This window comes from Barbus barbus (genome assembly GCF_936440315.1).
Source record: "Barbus barbus genome assembly, chromosome: 27".
Classification (NCBI taxonomy): Eukaryota; Metazoa; Chordata; class Actinopteri; order Cypriniformes; family Cyprinidae; genus Barbus; species Barbus barbus.
In genome coordinates this window covers 12423434-12443593 of record NC_136755.1, presented here as the reverse complement: position 1 = coordinate 12443593, position 20160 = coordinate 12423434, and the positions used below count along the sequence as shown (strand labels likewise).

Below are 20160 nucleotides of genomic sequence, written 5' to 3'. Positions count from 1 at the left end.
TTGACTCAGCATCTCGTTCCCTTCAGGGAACCAGGGTTACATACGTAACCTGAGACGTTAATTAAACCTTAACCTTAAAATGAAGCGTGATCAATAAAACCTATGATGAAAAGTGGCTGGTAAGCACAAATGGTTTATTCTAAAATAAAATACCATAAAATAAAAAGAAAAATTTTAATTATAATAAATTAAAAAAAACAACTGTCCCAAAATATTTGCAAATGTCTGAGTTACAAGTAAAATGTTTCATTTCTGCACAACTAGAGGCACCAAACAATACTGATAAAATGACTTATTTCACACACTCCACAAGCATTGGCTTGGGCCAATTCCCAGTCCTGTTATCCAACTCTTCCGTATCATTTTTTGTCTGTTCTTTCACCGTCTCTATTAATAAAATGCCCAAAAATAAAAATAAAAATAAGCAGGCTTTTCATGAGAAAAGCTGCAAAAAAATATGTAAGCATCTTCCAAAAATGTAGTTAGGATGTGTTTGCTTTCCTAGGTGAGACATATTAACACCAAATGTATTACTGAGAAACAGTATCAGCAGTGTGAATTGCTTCATATCCAGAAAGAATCTGCATCTCTAACCAGCATTCACGGTGCATGATTGAGTCTGTAAATAATTCAGTCCACTTCAGCATTGTGTCGCCACCTCGTCCAGTTCTGCATCACAAGCAATGCTTCCATCACTCTGTTTTAATGCGCTTTTTGAATTATCGGTAGGTGGTTTTTGACTTGTGCAAAAAAGGGTTAATGCAAATAATGGGAGATGGAAACGCATTTGCCGAATAAATTCCTCAAAGTGCATCAAAAATGTCATGTGATTTGCGGGATGGGATGGCATAACTTCACTAACCAGTGGATCAATCTCATTGTACAGCATCTGAAATGTTGTTATGGTCATTCCGAAATGCCCGAGCAAAGTCTGTCGTCAAAGTATTTCTGTATAATTGCCTCCAGAGATCTCTTACACAACCACATTCCCAAACAGCAGGCATCCACCTCCGAAAGCAATGACCGCATTTATTGTGCTTTGTCTGCTCACTCTGAGGTGCAAGTAATTTATTATATATGAAAATTATTATATTCAGTGCCTTCTCCCTCTTTTCTTTATATTGATATTTAGTGCCAGTTTATCAGGAAGTGGCGATTTTGTTCTCTTTGACTTGTTGGATGGAAACGGTGCTTATTCACAAATGTTTTATGCAACATTAGAATTTTGTGCACAAGTTAAATTTGCAACTTTGGATGGAAACCTGGCTACTGAGAATCAATCCATCACTGGAGCAAGATTTGTATACACAGGGCCTTCAAGTCCATGAAGCCAAAACTGAACCCATGAAAGCAAATAAAAACTCCTGTCATGTGATAAAGGCCATGCTAACACAAAGAGACCTACGTATTCTTCTGAGGTTATTAAGTATCCTTTTTCTCATTCTGCATATCAGGATGTAATAATATCCCTCTCCGCCCTCTTAACTATATTGCCTTTGATTCCAGCAAATGCCAATGAAAATTTCAGGTGGAAGTCACACGGTCTTGTTTGAGGGGTGCCACGGCCCAATCTATCAAAAGACGAGTCACAGCTGCGGGGATATTGAAATGCCCACCAGCGACTTTAAGAAATCATCTCTGAATCTATTTTTTGCTTTTCCCTCTTGGGATGTCATCCTCAAACACAAGGCTACAGGAAGAGCATTTAACATGCACAGCTAATGAGCTGCTCAAGATGAAAACTATCATGTTCAAGCAGGAGTGAAAATAATGACTCCAGTGGGTGGGATAGCGTTTTATCAACAGCTCTGAAAACAGTAGCGGTTACAGGTAAGATCACAGCGGATGCATTAAATCTGATAACAGACCTGCTCTAAACTCAGGAACATTGACATAAACAGCGTTCGCGATGGGGCCACATTCAAACGCTGTTTGAAAGTATATGTGTGGCCTGTGGTAAACGCTTTCCTTGAGACGTTTCTCAGAGACTGTCTCATTTGCCACAATACCACCGTCTGCACTTCAGTGGTGCCAAAGAACATGCTGAGATATTGGAGCTATTGTGTGAAATACTCCCGCTTCCCTTTTCAGGACCAACCACTTGGGTCAGGCGCTTCTTGCTTCACAATCAGCAGCCGTTACAAAGCCTGCTGCCGCTCCCGACAGCGTGGGCACTTAACCTGAATCCCTCCAGCTGTGTAAGTGGCTCCAGCTGTCCTGGAGTCCTGGCAGACACACGTTTCTTCCAGCCAGGCAAAATGCAGACTGGATCTTCGCCAGGCTGCCCCAGGACCTCGGTCACCACTCGCTTTGCTTTTATCAAGACCACGGTTGCGAGACTTTCCCACATTTACACAGCAATTGGTAACCCACCTACAGTGGATGTGAGTGTCAAAAATCTCAACATTTTGTTTATATGGGTTTATATAATGCAAAACTGGTTACTGTCGCTCTGGACTTTGTGCACAGCCATGTCAATGTGAAATATAATGTTGAATTTACGGACTCTAAGAGTTGCTGTCAACTGGTGAAAAATCTGACCGTGCAGAATTTGAAGAAACAGTTCTTCAGCAGTTCTTCGCCATTTGGGGAATTGCGATAATGGAGGTACTAAGTCAGGCAGGTAATAGAAGTCATAATAGTTTCACGGTGAAAAAAATTACTCAGCAAAAAAAGGTGGGAATAAACCTTTAGATGGAAATTGCAAAGTAAGAGAAGCAGCAGACAGCAATGGAACAATGGCTATTTAGATCATAAACACACCCGGATAAATTGATCCTGGCATTCCTGCCACTTTATGTGTTTATGATGATGACTAACAAAACTTTTTAAGTTTCTCTTTAAGAGACACCCAAAGCTAAAGATGCAATGCTTAAGCAATGACATCACATCTAATTAGCATATCATTAACATATGTACGCATGTATGCAGTAAAAATGGTCACATCTTTCAACTATGATATTTTGTATATTTATATTTGCTTATATATTTCCCCCCTATAAATATTAAGAAGGAAGTGTCAAAACATAATGTGATTTAACAGAAATCTAGGAATAGACTACATTTTCTATTAAAAAAAAATAATTTTCATTTTAAACAAAACTCATTTGCATTATTATAATAAAACTAAAGAGATTAGATTTTTGTCACATTTTGGTCTATTTTCAGCACAAACATCATTAAAATGAGACAAATTTAGATCTGCGTCCATAAGATATTTTTTAACAACACTGGTGGTTTTTTTTATTATTATTATTTTTAGCATGAATGTAACAGCATTCAGTGAGATTTATGCTTAAAACTAGCAATTTTTGTCCAGTAATTCAACACACAAGCTTACATCTAAGAAATCCATTTCCTAATCCTAGTAAAAAAGCAATATATTTAAAATACATTTATTTCATACGAAGTATGGTTCAACTCTGTTAACATATTTACTGACATATCGCTCAAGACTTACTGATATAAAAATATTAAAACATTTTTTGGAGTACTACTTGTACACAATGCACATTTCTTAATATTAAGCCTAAAATGTGTTTTAATGTCATTATTGATTAGGATTGTATGATCTTTGAATAATATCGGCCTTTAAATACAAGACATTTAAAGTGTACCTAAAGTATACGTGCAATAGTTCCACTTTAGCACAATCAAATATACTTCAGTATATCTTTAGTTGGACTTCAGCACTACTTCCACACAATTAAAATGCATGAAGTACAAAATTAGTTGTTCCAATTTAGCAGATTTTAAGTATACCAGTTTAGTATACTTACTAGTACATTTTAGTATATTTGTCTGCTGTAGTAATAAATGTAGCCTATTTAAAATACATTTTAGTAGATTTATTTTCACTAGGGTATGTATAGACATACATATATTTATATTTGAGTGGGACATTGTGCACTGTAAGCTAGTTATATTTTGTTGGCAGGGCCTACATGAGTTCCCTTACCTTTAGTTTCTTCACATTCACACAGGGATCATTAGAGAAACTCTCAGTGTCTGCAATCTGGATGTCTGCCTTCTCCAGCTCATTGGTCAAATCATTCCGCACCTGTCAGAGAGAGAGAGAGAATGAGTGAGAGAGGGATCTAGAAATGAAAGAGAACTGAATGAAAGCAGGGTTTGTGGATGGCGAACCACCCAGAAAAGTACCCAATCAAAGGCAGCACTCCCTTGCTCTGATACATGTCTCAATTCACTCTAATCTCCTGCCGATCTGACATTCCCCCTGCATCCCAATCAGCCTGGAGCATCCGTGGAACTCTTTCCTCCAGAGGTCCCACTGGGCTTTGGATAAAACATGACTCCAATCAGCTCTGCTCCCCACAGACTTCATCTATCCTTGTCCATGGATGCTTTTGAAAAATGGACCAGTTTCTTGCAAATAAAGTCTTAATACCTCCCGTCCTCCACAAAGATTTATGGCGTGAGAATCAAAGCATGTACTATATTGAGCTCCGGTCTATTGTGTAACACAAAAGGATCTTTTGATACTCTCATTTGGGTCAAACATATCACCCAAAAATTCATATGAACATGGGCCTAAATCAAAATATTCTGTGCTGTTTAAAATCACAAGTACAGTACGGTACATGGTAAAAAAAACTGTCATTGAAGCTTCATCTTTAAACATATTCTTTCAAATGCAGTCATACACATTAAGATGGACATCTTTGCCTGTTTCGTCATGAGTTTTCTCAGCATCTCATACCATAACTACTGTTTTAAAAATGTCTTTAAAGGGGTTATAAGATGCAATTTCAAGTTTTCCTTTCTCTTTGGAATGTTACAAGCGGTTTGTGCATAGATAAGATCCCTGAAGTTGCAAAGACTAAAGTCTCAAAAGCAAAGAGATATTCTTTATAAAAGTTAATTAGTCATTTAAACACGCCCCCACATGTCTACATCACAGTGTGGGAAGATTTGCAAAACACCACCCAAATGTTTACGCAATGAAAGAAGGCGGAACTATTATTCCCGCTGTAGTATTGTTGCTGCCTCCGGCGCCATGTCCTGGAGACGCTGTGTTTCGTTGTGAAAGTGAAAGTACTTAATTTGGGCTTCCAAAAGAGGACACAATTAGAAATCAGTGGTTAAGTTGTATTTACAGCACTGTCCCAGAGCAGTTCAACCCAAATATTAGAGTGGGTGCAGCGCATTTCACAGAGGACTATTTCCTGAACATGGAAGAGAAGCCTACAATACTGGCTTGCACAAAGGCTGTTTCTATAAAGTGGGGCAATTCCAACTTTGCAAAGACAGTCTGACGCTTCTTACTCACAGCCTGTAAATACGTTTCTGCTACTGACGATTCAAACGCGAGTTCTGAGCAGTATAGAGTAGCGCTTGTTGTTTGTTGTTTCTCAGATCACAAATGCAGACATGGTAATGTTTACGTGGAGCGATGCAACATGCTTTGTAAGATGGCAATCTCTATCAGCTGACCACTTGATCACCCGAGATGGATGTTAAAATAGGGTAAACAGGGCAATGTTAGATTGTGACAGAAACCTGAACTCATTCTGCCAGACGTTACCTGAAAAGCCTGGCTGATCCACATTGTCTTGATTACTGATGCGGTGAGCATATTTGTAGCTTAATGCTGGCATATCCTGGAAACCCCGTTCCACATGAGCAAGTGTGTGTGTGTGTGTGGCTGTACGTGTGGATCTCATGAGCATGTATACACAATACACAAGTGTATGCTTGTGTGTGAGCACAAGTGACCACCTGATGGGAAGATTTATGCAAGAGGAAGGAGAGACAGAAAGAGAAAGAGACACGGAAAGGGATGGGTGGGTGCTGTGCAGTAAAGGAGCTCCAAAGGATTATGGGATTTGAGAGCTGTCCTAAAGCTGAGGAGAAATGAGCATGATGTGATGTGAAATGCATAATGCATTCATGCACTGACCTGTCAAATGAACCCAGAGAAAAAAGGTAAACAGGAAGCCGCATGAATCAAGCAGAGAGACACAAGAGCACAATACTGGGTGTCAAGAAGCTCTGTGGGCTAATTTACCATAAACCCGACATTATTCTCCATCTTACCCGGATACACAAAGCCACCTAGGTATACTGGTTAAATGCCCACAATTTACTGTTTTAAAATGGAGACCATTGTCCAGTTTTCAACACAACCTATTTATATATGTATTTTTTATTTGAATAAAGAGGCCAAAAGGGTTGTACGTACAGAGGCACCCCAAAATGTTAGTGACCAAATAAATTTTAGGACAACTATAAAGTTGTACACTGTAACAACACTGTAAAGACTAAAATTATATTTTGAAACTGTAAAAAAAAAAAAATATATATAAATATATAAATATTATATATGCAAAGCTGATTCAAACACATGGGAGAGCTTCACAAGGAGTGAACTGAAGCTGGAGTCAGTGCATCAAGAGTCACCACGCTCAGACGTCTTCAGGAAAAGGACACCAGAGACAACGTCAGAAGTGTCTTACCTTGGCTGTGGAGAAAAAGAACTGGACTGTTGCTCAGTGGTCCAAAGTCCTCTTTTCAGATGAAAGTAAATTTTGCATTTCATTTGGAAATCAAGGTCCCAGAGTCTGGAGGAAGAGTGGAGAGGCACGGAATCCATGTTGCTTGAAGTCCAGTGTGAAGTTTCCACAGTCAGTGATGATTTGGGCTGCCATTTCATCTGCTGGTGTTGGTCCACTGTGTTTTCTGAAGTCCACAGTCAACGCAGCCATCTACCAGGAAATTTTAGAGCACTTCATGCTTCCTTCTGCTGACAAGCTTTATGGAGATGCTGATTTCATTTTCCAGCAGGACTTGGCACCTGCACACACTGCCAAAGGCACCCAAAGCTGGTTCAGTGACCATGGTGTTACTGTGCTTGATTGGCCAGCAAACTCGCCTGACCTGAACCCAATAGAGAATCTATGAGGTATTGTCAAGAGGAAGATGAGAGACCCCAGACCCAACGATGCAGATGACCTGAAGGCCTCTATCAAAGCAACCTGGGCTTCCATTACACCTGAGCAGTGCCACGGGCTGATTGCATCCATGCCACGCCGCACTGATGCAGTAATTCATGCAAAAGGAGACCCAACCAAGTATTGAGTTCATAGAAATGAACATACTTTTCAGAAGCCTGACATTTCTGTTTAAAATATCCTTTTTTATTGATCTTATGTAATATTCAAAATTTCTGAGACACTGAATTTTGGGTTTTCATTATCTGTAAAATTTCAAGAAATAAAGGCTTGAAATATTTCACTCTATGTGTAATGAATCTATATAATATATGGGTTTCACTTTCTGAAATGAGTGACAAAAAATATTGACCTTTTTCATGATATTCCAATTTTTTTAGATGTACCTGTATGTATATATATATTTATATATATATATTTCAAAATATTAATAAATAGTATAATAGTGCATAAATACTAAATAAACACTAAAAAGGCATATTTGTTTGTAAATTTAATTAATTGTCATTAGCTTTAGCTGAACTGCCCACTTTCCAAAAGTGATCCTTTTCTTTGCATCACAGATATCCAGCAGTCATCATAACTCCAAGCAGTGATATGGTCTCTTTAGAGCTGCCAGGCGTGTAGATGATGAATTAACAGGACTAGCGTGGGTCACAGCTTGTTGTGTCACTGCCTTATTTTTCCCTCTTTTTTCTAACCCCCCAACAGTCCATCATCAGCAACATTTCGGCGCTGCTCAGGTCCCTGTGCGATGTGAGTCTGTGATTGGCTGAGTTTGGAGATATATAGGAAGGTGTGTGAATGTCAGCCGGGATCTGCTCTCTGATGCTGATGGCACAATGAGGTCTGACAGAGGACAGTGCCCTCATAATGTGACCCGCCACTGACAAATTTAATCTGTATATGGGCACTGAGGACACAAGCTAATATTATTTCAACTCAGATTAGAAGACCTCTTCAGAGATTAATTTTTAATTGTTTTTAAGGGATTACTTTTTATGATTTTGAATTGTGTTAATTAACAAGATTTTTACACACATGCAAGAAATATTTGTCAGGATGTTGCTATGGGGTTGCTAAAATATTTAGAGTCGCTTTTACTGTATTGATAAAGTTTAGGAATTGTTTTGTGGTTGCTAGGGTGTTCTAGGTGGTTGCTAGGATGTTCTAAATGGTTGCTATGTGGTTACCACTGATTGTCATAATTGTGAGAATAAGAAGAGGCTTCTTTGACTGTCGAATCATCTCAGTTTCTATACATACTTCATACTTCAATAATAGTAAGCTGTATTTTATGAAAATGATTACACACACATACAGTATACTGTATATATATATATATATATATATATATTCCTACATACATACTGTATACACACACACATACGTATATATGCACAAACACACACACACACACACACACATATACATATATATATATATATATATAGGGGTGTGCTCAAAATATAGATTCTTAGATACATACCGATATAATAAAAAAAGATACAGTATCGATATTCTAGCCCTTAGTATCGATACTCCGCCCAGCCATTAGGGGGCGCAGCGGCGCCCGCGAGTTTCAAAAAAACTCATGGAAAATGTTAAAGCAAGATGTAGCATTTAAGTGATTTCATAGTGAAATATGTTATGGCAGTACATGGTGTCACAAAAAAGAATTATAAGAAGATTTAATAAGAAGTTAAGAATAATAAGAAGAAGATTTTGTGCTTGTGTGAGCTCAGACTGTACCCTTGGAAAGTTAAATGTTGACTTGTGGTAATTTCCAGATTAATACAATTTGTGTACAATTAATCAGAGCACTTAAAGTTGCAAATATTTAAGCAAAATGCACTGTGTTATAATGCACTTTTGTCTTCATTAAATTGAAGAAAAATGCAGAGTTCTGTTTGTTGAGTAAATGTGTTCAGCATTAACTAATTGGCTCTGGCCCATGTATTTTTATTGAATCGTATCGAATCGTGTCACATTGTATCAAATCGTATCGAGACAGCTCTGTATCGAGGTACGTATCGAATCGTGACCTGTGTATCGAGGTATGTATCGTATCGCCAGGTTCTCCAAGGTATACAGCCCTATATATATATATATATATATATATATATATATATTGATAATATAATATATTTGGTATTTTTGTATATGTGTGTGTGTGTGTTTATTTACAGTACATACACATACACACATAAAACACACAAAAGCAAATTTATTCTTTTTAATATCACACTTAATATTTTTTTCTCTCTCTGTATAAATTGATGTTCATAAAATGATGTTCATACATTATATTAGATATCTGTCATTATATTTTAAGAACAAAAAGTTTAAAAACTCTAACATCTAAATGAGGATACACTATTATATACACCATTACAGACTTTTATATACAGCTGACTATAACCCTACCCACCTCACTACAATAAATATTTATAATTTTACCTTTGAGGACATTCCCAAGGGGAGCTTCTGGGGACAGTTTTGTCCCCAAAGTATAGCTAAGTAAAGATACATACACATTTTTCTCTGAAAACCTGCACCCTTGAAACAAGTAAAGACAAGAAAAGAGGCCTAAATACAGACATCCTATGTGCACTAATCTTTGTCCATGTGTTATTTTTGTATTGAAATATTCCCAGCAGCCTCATGCACCTGTATTCTGGGGGACAGATGCGAGAAAAAGACACATTCAGCCTGATGTAGCTGTGGACAAGTCTATACTGGATTGTGCAGTAGCATCGGGATTCCCACGTCCTCCAGGAGCAGTGAACGCATCGGGATAGATCAGACACAACACAGCCGAAGAGCAAGAGAAAGCCGACGCGTTTAATGCACCGCTGCAGCTGAGGGGACATATGCATCTATTTATAGCACCGCTTTTAATGAGCCTTTAAACTGAAACAGACGCGAACAGGCACAAAGCACAACACAATGGCCAACGAATGCACGCACACGAGCTGATGTGCACAGATAGGACTGCCCATAAAGTCCGATCCGTGAAAGGAGGATTGGATGACTAGTGCTTGGATCATCTCCTTAGGGAATGCAATTAGTTTGGCTGAGCCAACCGATTGTGCTTGTGTTGCTTGAATGTTTAATCAGTGATCAAACAAGCAGAAACGTCATTATACACACACACACACATGCACACACAAACATATACACCTGAATAGAGCCCCATTACTGAAGCTGCTGGAGAGTGTCCAATAGGTCACTAATGGAGCACCTTGGTGTAAAAGAGGACAGAGCATGTACAGTCGAGAAACCATATGGTGACCTGCTTTAAACACTCGCTTTCTCACTTTGTTTTCACACATTTAGAGGGAGAGAGGACGGTGAGAGAGATGAAGATCCTTTGCTCTGTGAAGCAAGTGGGACAGTCACACAAACCAAAATATCCATGTAAACATTTGCATTTAATTACTGCTGTACCCTGGATGGATGTGGAAATAGGATTAAATGCTTTCAGAAATTTATATAAAGGGATGAAATCACACTTAACTTATATACATTAATCCAATTTTAATATTATATCTTATTTTTCAAAGTTTAAATGTGTAACACTAAATAAGTAACACTACAGAAATGTAGAAAATGTAGGCAATATAGTTTTATGATTAGAAGCATGCATTTCGTTAGTTTACAGTAAATGGTCCTAATGTTGTTTTTTTTTTTTACAATGCAAGTATTTAATTTTAATTATTTTTTATTAAATATTTAAATTAAGTAAATGTGAAAAATGCATATTATAAAATATAATTTTTCATTATTTCATATTTTTATACTTAAGATAAAGAAGCCTTTAGCTGTTATTACTACTCCATCCAGACAGCCAGCCAGACAGACAGACAGACAGATAGACAGATAGACAGATGGACAGATGGACAGATGGACAGATGGACAGATAGATAAGACTATAATATTAACTTCAAACAAATATGAACAGGACACATTCAAATAACATTCATGCATTTAACGCAAAAAGCAATGCATTCAGTGCACCTCTATGTAGGACATTAAATAGCTGTAAAATCTATTTACTCATGATTTATTCTGATAAATTACTCAAGCCCAAACTTATGTAAGCGTAAATAGAGTAACAGTGAGTATATAGATATGAGAGCTGGACTGCGAGAGGAAAACGTCGCCGTTGACTTATGTGTAGATACATACAAACACACACAATCCTACTAAAAGTGTGAGGCCTGACAAATGGGTTTAATTCCTCATCGGGGCCCAAGTCATCTAATCTTTTACCACATAAAAAGGGGATTGGGTCTTAATCTGTAAAACAGCATACTGGAGTGTGATTCATGCTGGAGTGTGAACAGCCCTTAATCCACTTACTGATAGACACTCAGGCAAAACACCGACAGCCTCCTGCAATGTGTCAGATATCAAGCAGCAGACAGGACAGGTGCTAAATTACTTCACTGGAACAAGCAGAATGAGGGCTGAGATAGAAACCAAGAGCATTCATGCACACAACACACACACACATATATGAAAACCTCTTTGTTTTATTCTAAGTATTAAAGGAAGGATTTCCATATATGCAATTAGACTGAGGCAATTTTGACAAAATGTATTAATTCTCAGTGAAACCAGCAACCCCCAGTCAACCCAAGTCTCCAAAAAAAGGCCAGCAAGTGAGGTTCCAGATCCACACCTAATTTGTGTGACACAACAGATGCACCTCCTCCTGAAATGTCAGATCACACAGCGCGGGCAGCTCTCCTGCGGTACAGCACTGCTGAGGGTGAGAGAGCGTGACACCGGCATGCTAATCAGGCTTCCAGTGACCTCCTCAGGCAGGCTGATGTCGGGATCAGGTTCTTCCTCTGTCTCTGTTCAGCAACTCCATCCAAAGGCAAAGATAAAGGGATTTACACCTTCCACAACTCTCACTGGAGCTCCTTACCTCCCAAAAGGCAAAAGCACAACTCCCTTCAGCCATTCAGATACAGAGTATATATGTTAAAAATATTCACTTTTTAAATTAATCATATGATCACTAAAATATTCTATTACAAATGAGAAAATACAAATTAGCCATTATATATATATTTTTTTTAAAATAAAGATCATGACATTACCACTCACTCTCCATCTATCCTCAAACCAACATAGGCTCATTGAAAATACGTTCCTCTAAGTACATTTCTGCAGAACTGAAAAAATGTACCTATACATATGAATCGCCTCAGTTTCCAGTTGAAATGAACACTAGAGGCAGTAAAACTCCAACAACTTTTATTCCTTTTCACACAAAGTATGATTTGCAGGTCCACAGTTTTGATCAATAAAGCATAATTTTCACATAATTACTAGAATATTGTGTTATGAATTCAAAACAATTTTAACATGCTGCGAGGTTTGAAAACGGATACTTTTGAATGTGTGGTCACATATCCAGCTTCATATGCATGAGTTTCTAATTCAGTTGGTTTGCTCGGTAGCTCACGTGATACGGCATTGCACTTGAGTGATGAAGAGCTCAGGTACGAACCCTGTGAAACTACGGTTCAACAAAACAGCTCAAATCCACATACGGAAGTTAAAATAGCATGGCTGCATCAACAAATGCATTTTTATACCAGTTTTGCATTTGTTAACATTATCGGGTAGGTTTAGGGTTGGGTTTGGTGTTGGGGATATTTCCAACACGATAGAGCATTAACTTTTAGCGACACCCCTTGGATTTTGAATTATGAACCACCGCAATAGGTACCTGAAGCAACATAATACAAACAGCAATACTTGCCTATATCAACGCAACAAAAACGTGCCAGGGTCATGTAATGAACCTGCATTTTAGCACCACTCACTGGACGTTTCACTTTGAAACTGCCGTGAAACGTGCAGTAAGGTACGTAAATAATGGTGTTGCAGAAATGCATTTAGAGGCACGTATTTCCAATGAGCCTGGGTTGCCTCAAACAATAACATGCTTCATGTAGATTAAAATATATATTAAAGTTTTGAAAAACATAAATATGTATCTTTTAAACTTTACCACAATGTGCTGACAAAAGGAATAGATTAATAAAAACAATTTCTCGTAGAAGGTATCACAGAAACAGCAATTGTTTTAAGAGAGCGTGGGGAAGCTGGCTTCCCCTAAAATGAAATAAAAATATGACAATGCAATTTATTTACAGCATGTATGAATACATATTGCCTGTCACTCTTAGTGCATTTCAGTATTTTAGCAAATAAAAGTGTAAATAATATCACACAGAAATATAATGCTGTTCAGGATCTGCTTTAATCTAAGAAAATTTCCAAGGGGGCTGCAGGATGACTTTAAAGGGATAGTTCACCCAAAAATGAAAATTACCCCATGATTTACTCACCCTCAAGCCATCCTATGTGTACATGACTTTCTTCTTTCAGACGAATACAATCAGAGTTATATTAAAAAAATGTCCTAGCTCTACAAAGTGTCAGTGAATGGTGGTTGAGATTTTTTTTAACAAAATAAAGTGTATCAATCTATCATAAAATTACTCCACGCGGCTCCAGGGGGTTAATAAAGGTCTTCTGAAGTGAACTGATCCATTTGTGTAAGAAAAATATCCATATTTTAAAACTTTCTAAACCTCAATCTTTAGCTTCCGCTAACTGACGCAACCGCATTCATGAGAGAGTGGCGTTTCAGTGGATGACGCAGATATATCTACACAAACGCAGCGCTTTGCTTCAGAAGGCCTTTATTACCCCCGAAGCCGTGTGGAGCACTTTTATGATGGATGGATGCACTTTTTGGGTTCAAAATCTCGACCCCCATTCACTGCCATTATAAATCTTGGAAGAGCCAGGACACTTCTGAATATAACTCCAATTGTATTCGTCTGAAAGAAGAAAGTCATATACATCTAGGATGCTTGAGGGTGAGTAAATCATGGGGTAATTTTCATTTTTGAGTGAACTATCCCTTTAAATTAAAAAAAAATATTCATTATAATAATAATCTAATTCTACTTAAATTATTAATCATTTTTAAATAAATAACTAAAACTCAATAACTATTTTTTATTGAAGAAAGTCAGTAATTTACCGTTTCTTTTTTATCAGATATGTAGGCCTAAATATTTAAAAAATTTGTAAAAAAAAAATCTAAGTCAGCCTTCATCTTGAAAATCCTCTTTCCATAATCCACCTGCTATTTTCCATATCACAACCACAACATGTCAGCTTCGACACAAATTGATTGATTTTTTTTTTTTTAAGATAAGTAATTTTTTGTAAGCTAGCATCACAGCAATCTAATATCTTGGTGTGAACTCACAACAAAATTCAATTCATTTTTTTACCTAGTAAGAACAATTAATTTCAGCTTGAAACATGGCACACTGTAGGCCTTTTCACACATTTCTATCAGCAACAAAACTGCATCGTCAGCGTTATAGATCTCAGAGCAGCAGGATTTGCTAGCACTAGCATTCCCACTGATCCATGGCTAGGTGGATCTGTAATGATGATCCAGGTTTTAGATCTATCACCTGAGGAATACTTTGAACTCTGACAGCAAACGGTTACTATGGAGCGCTTGTGTCAGAAAGAGATGCTAATATCTCTCTACCCCCGGAGGCTTTCAACTACGTGTCCCATTGGAGGAAGGAATTTCCAGAAGCTTACAATCAACATAAACACACACAACACGGTTCCTGATTGTGTTGTATATAAATGTCTCAACTAATCAATTCAATCTATCTTTATCTCAGTCACTAAAATGAGATCGAAAAGGAATTCCACAGTGAAAACTTACTGTGTCTATTTATATGAAATACAAACAGAAGGAAAGTGATACACACCCACACTCAAACAGAAAACAATAGGCCTTATATTTCTGAGAAGTACTCTTCCAAAAAGTGGTAGGCAGGTGTAGCTGGTTATGTGGAGCAAGATAATATCTCACACTACAATACTTAATTTTCCCGATTAAGCGATCCGTTATAGGGGACATGAACTGCCTTTATTTTTTATTTTGTACTGTTCTCTGAGGTCCACTTAGAATGTTATCATCAAAAAAATAATCATAATTTTGAAGTAATAGGCTTTTTCCTGTCCTGTTTTTAACCCCGTCGTTTGAATAGGCGTGTCGGATTGTTGACTCTCAAGTAAACACCCACTGCTATGATTGGATAATGGTTGTTTGACAGCATGCATTCCTCATAGATGGACACTGCTGTGATTTAGGTCAAAAACGCATAAATAACTCAATATATATCAAACAATATACTGTAAAAAAAAAAGGTTTCAAAAAGTTTTCACCAAAAAAATGTGTTACCCCACTGACTTTTTAGTTAGGCAACTTGAAATTTTAAGTTACTTAATGTTAATTTAAGAGACAACTGGAGTATTTTAGTTGACTAAACAAAAAATTTTAAGTCAGTGGGGTAACACATTTTTTTAAGTTGAAACAACTATTTTTTTTTACAGTGTATGTAAGAAGAGACAAAACAATAGTGACCACGTAATAAAAACAGCTACTCACACTTTGCGACATTACTGTCGGATCCAATATAGTTAGCACAGCATCGTCTTTTAGTTTCAAACTTTTTGAAAATCCTGTGTCAAATTGTGCCTTGTTTGTAAAATGAAGTGAACAAAAGGCTGAGTTCTTACTGACGCGTTCGGGATCTTCATAAAGTTAATTCATGTTCCCAAGGTTGGCATCAGAAGGAAGGCAACACAAACACTGTTTTGGCACTGCACAGCATCTTGTTGTCTTCAGAGCCATCTTTATCATTTGGTTTTTGCGTAGACCTGTGCATTTGCCTCTCTCATAAACACTACATGCATGAAAAAGTGGGCAGGGCTAAACAGGCAGTGATGTCGAAGCAGGCGTTGATCTGCTTCTGCAGAGGCGGTGCTTATCCACACTATTACATCATAGAGCAGAGTTTTTAGAGTAACGACAAGTTAACGATCAGTTAAGTTTCTGAAACTTACAGGATGTTTTTATAGTGCAACGACATATGTCAAAAGATCAAGGAAATTTAGGTTTCTCAGTTCATAACCCCTTTTAAGGACTATTCCAGGTTCAATAGAAGTAAAGCTTAATGAACAGTATATGTGGTATGGTGCTTGAGTATTTTAATGTTTATGGATTGGCACAATTCATTTCCATTGAGCTAAATTTCATTTGTCACTTCAAGTGTTTCACTATTCTGAAATATTCCTTCAAATAAATAAGGGCCGAAAACCTAATATCTTTCTCTAAAACATTTTCTTAACATTAGTTTAAGGACTGAATCACAATATCATGATTCAAAATACATTCAGAAATAGGGCAAGTTATTTTTCTCAACATACCTCAGAAAAGCGCTGGACATCCTGGGTCAGGGTTCCTACTCTGCTCCAGTTGTAATAGTTGAGAAACTTCACCACAGCGGGGTTCACAGCATTGTCTGATGGGACGGTCCTGAAGAAATTTGGATACTTTTTCCTGTCTGCCAGGACAGGAGTTGTGGCCGCAAAAGAAAGCTGTAAAAAAAGAAGAAAGTACACTTAGCCAAAGTCCTTTTAAGATAAATCAATTCAGTGGTCATTTTGGTTATTTTCTATGTACTGTAGTTAACAGGTATATACATATATCTTGTAATATGCTTGAATAAGGAAAGAACAAAATCTCCAAAACTCTTAAATAAATAAAATAATCAAAGACTAAGGTGTGCAACATTGTAGGAATGTTGTGAAGCCATATTACAATCACGTCTTATTAAGTTTAATACAGCAGTATGGCGTTATTGGACTGATATTGTATTCATCTTCAACTTGCTATTTGAGCAGCATGTTGGATCGAAGCCAAGTGGCCGCCCATAGCCAGTATGCCAGGACTCCAAGAGTCTGCAGCGTAGGTGTGAATGAATCAACACACTAACACATCTCTATAAAAAGACAGCTCTCACACCTTTGGTGAGTGCCTGTGTTGATTGGAGCCATTAACGTTTGCACTGATGGTCAACCTCAGCATATCAGCTTGAAGATGTATATGTGTATTAAGATGCATTATGATTCATTAAAATGTGTGTTTGTTCTCCAGTGGTCAACAATAATAATTTGCTTTGCCAGTGTTTCACTGGTCACAACACAAAAATATAATATTAAATATTATTATATAATAATACAGTGCATTTTATTTGTATTTTTTCAATATTTTAGCACAATTAATAAGAACCAATTTTTTATTGAACATTCAAACCTTAAAAAAATGGAATACACTGTATACAAATACAAACACAATTTTGCCCAAACATTTTACCTTGGTGATATGCATAAAGGCCCGTTCACACCAAAGACGATAACTTTAAAGATAACGACTTTAGCGTCCACACCAGTGAACAATATCGTCTGTTTATTCTAAGCGCACACTCGTCTGCCGCTTTAAATTCTTGATCAGGATGGATTCTGATTGGGTGTCAATGTTTGTATCGTCCATCAGCTGGAAAAAATCGTTCTGAAAGTGATTCCAACTATATCGTTTCTCTGTGCCTTTATCGATATAGCTGTGGTGTGGACTCTGCTATTCTTTAAACGATTTTTAGAACCATATCTTTATCTTTATAGTTATCGTGCTTGGTGTGAACGGGCCTTAATTCGCAAAACAAGGTTTAAAACATCACAGAAAACCAAATGTTTACGTTTGCAAGGCATAAAATCACGTACATGATCAGCAGATCATTGGAACATGTGACCAACTGAATGGCCTGAAACTCTCTTACGCTGCTTAATTGTTGAGTCCTGCTTCATCTAGCTCTCCTCTGCTTCAAGAAACATAAATGGTAATAAGATCTTTTTAAAAACGCATCTATGTACTGTTCAAATATTGCATGCTAATCAAGTTTATATCTTTTCAGGCTTTGAAAAAGGGAGCATTTAAAAGAGGCTTCACACTTTTGAAGACTTTTTTGCTCAAAACATGCCCTCTTTAATGTTGTCAAACACCAGGCAGAGCATTTTAAGCCTCAGCTGGAGCGAAAAAACAAGCCTGGAAGATCATGGTATGATTTTTATGCCAGTGCTCCCGTCAGTAGATTAACAAATGTTCCTCCGGTTATAATACATCCTGAGGGTTGTTAGTCTCTCAGAGATAAACATATGGAAATGCTTTGAGTTCAAATTGGAAAAAAACGTCTTATACTTGTTAAAGAAGCACACTCTTTGCTTACAGTCATAAAATGTCTGTCAGCTTTGTGGCTGCACATTCAATTCAATGAAATTTTTATTGCAAGGCAAAAAAAAATCTCAACTGAATAGTGAATGGAAATGTAATCTTTCAAAAGCTGGATGTTGATGTTTTTGTGAAAATTTATATGGATGGCTTGTTGAATTTCCAGGTGATTTAAGCAGAAATTTACATGTAGTACTAACAGAGTAAACTGCATTTCCAGAGCACAAGGAAGAGCCTCAATATAAAAATGTGACAAGTTCTATTCAACTCTGGTCTACATCAGGGTTTTCCCTGGAAATGAACTCAGAATAGAACGTTCCTTTACTCGGGATTGGATCCAGTAAATTACTTTTCCTGTGAATAGAATTGTGGGTAAAATGGAATTGACTTTTGCTCTGCAGTGTGCAGTGGCTGTGACCCCTGACCTCTCATCTCGTCTCATTTGCGGCCCCTCTGGTGAATGAAGTGGTGACGTAATCACATAAACAGTGCTAAGAGGAACATGGTCTGAATACAGCTTGTTAGGTCGACTTTCTGATACAAGTAGGAGATTCAGGCACCATCTCAAAACTTAGTCAAGTCAAATTTATTTGTATATTTACACATTGTACAAATTGTTTCAAAGCAGCTTTACAGAAAATCGTGACGTTAGAGTTTATATCTTAATTCTGTATCTTCATGCTTCAGTCGTATTAGCAGATTAGAGCTTGGTGAAAATCAAGCAGTTGAGATATGGTACACATTATATATCGCACTTGGTGAGTATACAGTATGCATGTATGCACATATAGTTGGACATATCTATCCAACTTTATAAAAGGAGCTGGGTGTTAGTAAAAATAGTTTTTTTTAAATTTGACAACTGAGATTTGCTATACAGTATATAATCGCTTTATGTAAATTGGATATAATACATATGAGCTGCCTTGATGTCTTCTCTCTATATAGGCAGCCAGAGCTGGATAGATTACTTACAAATTGTAGCCTGTTACTGATTCCATATTATTTGACAAAATTGTAGTTAGTAACGTAATCCATTACATTACATCTCACAGGTAATATAACATTAAACATTACACGGGTAATATAATCTGAATAATTTTAGATTACTTTTGATTTAACTTGTTTATCACATTGATTTAATCTTGTACATATTGATATAAAAACACAAAGAGTATGAAAATATATTCCATTCGTTGTTATTAACAACATGAAGTGCATTAAACATTACATTACGTCAAAGTTTCCCAAACTGGGGTTAATGTGAAATAATGTGAATTTTTTTGTGTGCATTTTAATGTATTTGAAAGACAAAAGCCTTCCAAAGACAGTAATACATGGTTAAATAATAAAAATGTATGTGCTCAGTAGTTGATGCAATATTGAACCACTTCCTAAACCTGAAATGAGTTTTTGTAAATCCAGTGATCAAATGGTTTGTGGCCTCTCAATTTTGTGTACTTTTAATCAGTAACTACCCAGCTCTGTAGGCAACAGCCTAATCATCATGGACCCTCATAAGTGACCATTTTGCCTCAATCTTTTGTTTGCAATTGATTGATGTCACAAATACACACTTGCCGATGCTTAAAGGGACAGTCCACCCAAAAAATCCTGAAAATTCAGTCATCATTTATTCCCCCTCATGCCAAACCTGTATGACTTTATTTCTTCAGTGAAACATAAAAGAAGATTTTGATTTTTAAATAATAATGTGTATGTACAAAGGGATTAATCCGGGCACTCATTTCACCTTGAAGTGAACATCATTTGACACATTTTCACAAATTTATCGTGGTTGAACCCCCTTATGGATACAAGCAAGCTGAATTTGTCATGCAGAGAAGAAAAAACGTCTCTTAATTCTTTCCCTGATCTCACAATGGCGCGCTGGTGTGTACACACCCTGACAGCCAGAGAACTCGCGAATAACAACAGTTTACCATTTCGATGAATTCCATTAAACCCTGTTAGAAACAGTTAGACCTGTGA

General features: G+C 37.0%; 1 protein-coding gene across 1 annotated transcript in view; it reads right to left on the bottom strand.

Moving 5' to 3' along the window:
* LOC306847228 (gamma-aminobutyric acid type B receptor subunit 2-like) overlaps positions 1–20160 on the bottom strand; it is a gene marked incomplete at both ends in the record, with an annotated part of 228733 nt that overhangs the window by 86514 nt on the left and 122059 nt on the right. Inside the window, 2 exons of the mRNA XM_079381059.1 lie at positions 3959–4060; positions 16311–16481. Coding sequence (XP_079237185.1) covers positions 3959–4060; positions 16311–16481 — 273 coding nt within the window. The remainder of the gene's footprint in view (positions 1–3958; positions 4061–16310; positions 16482–20160) is intronic.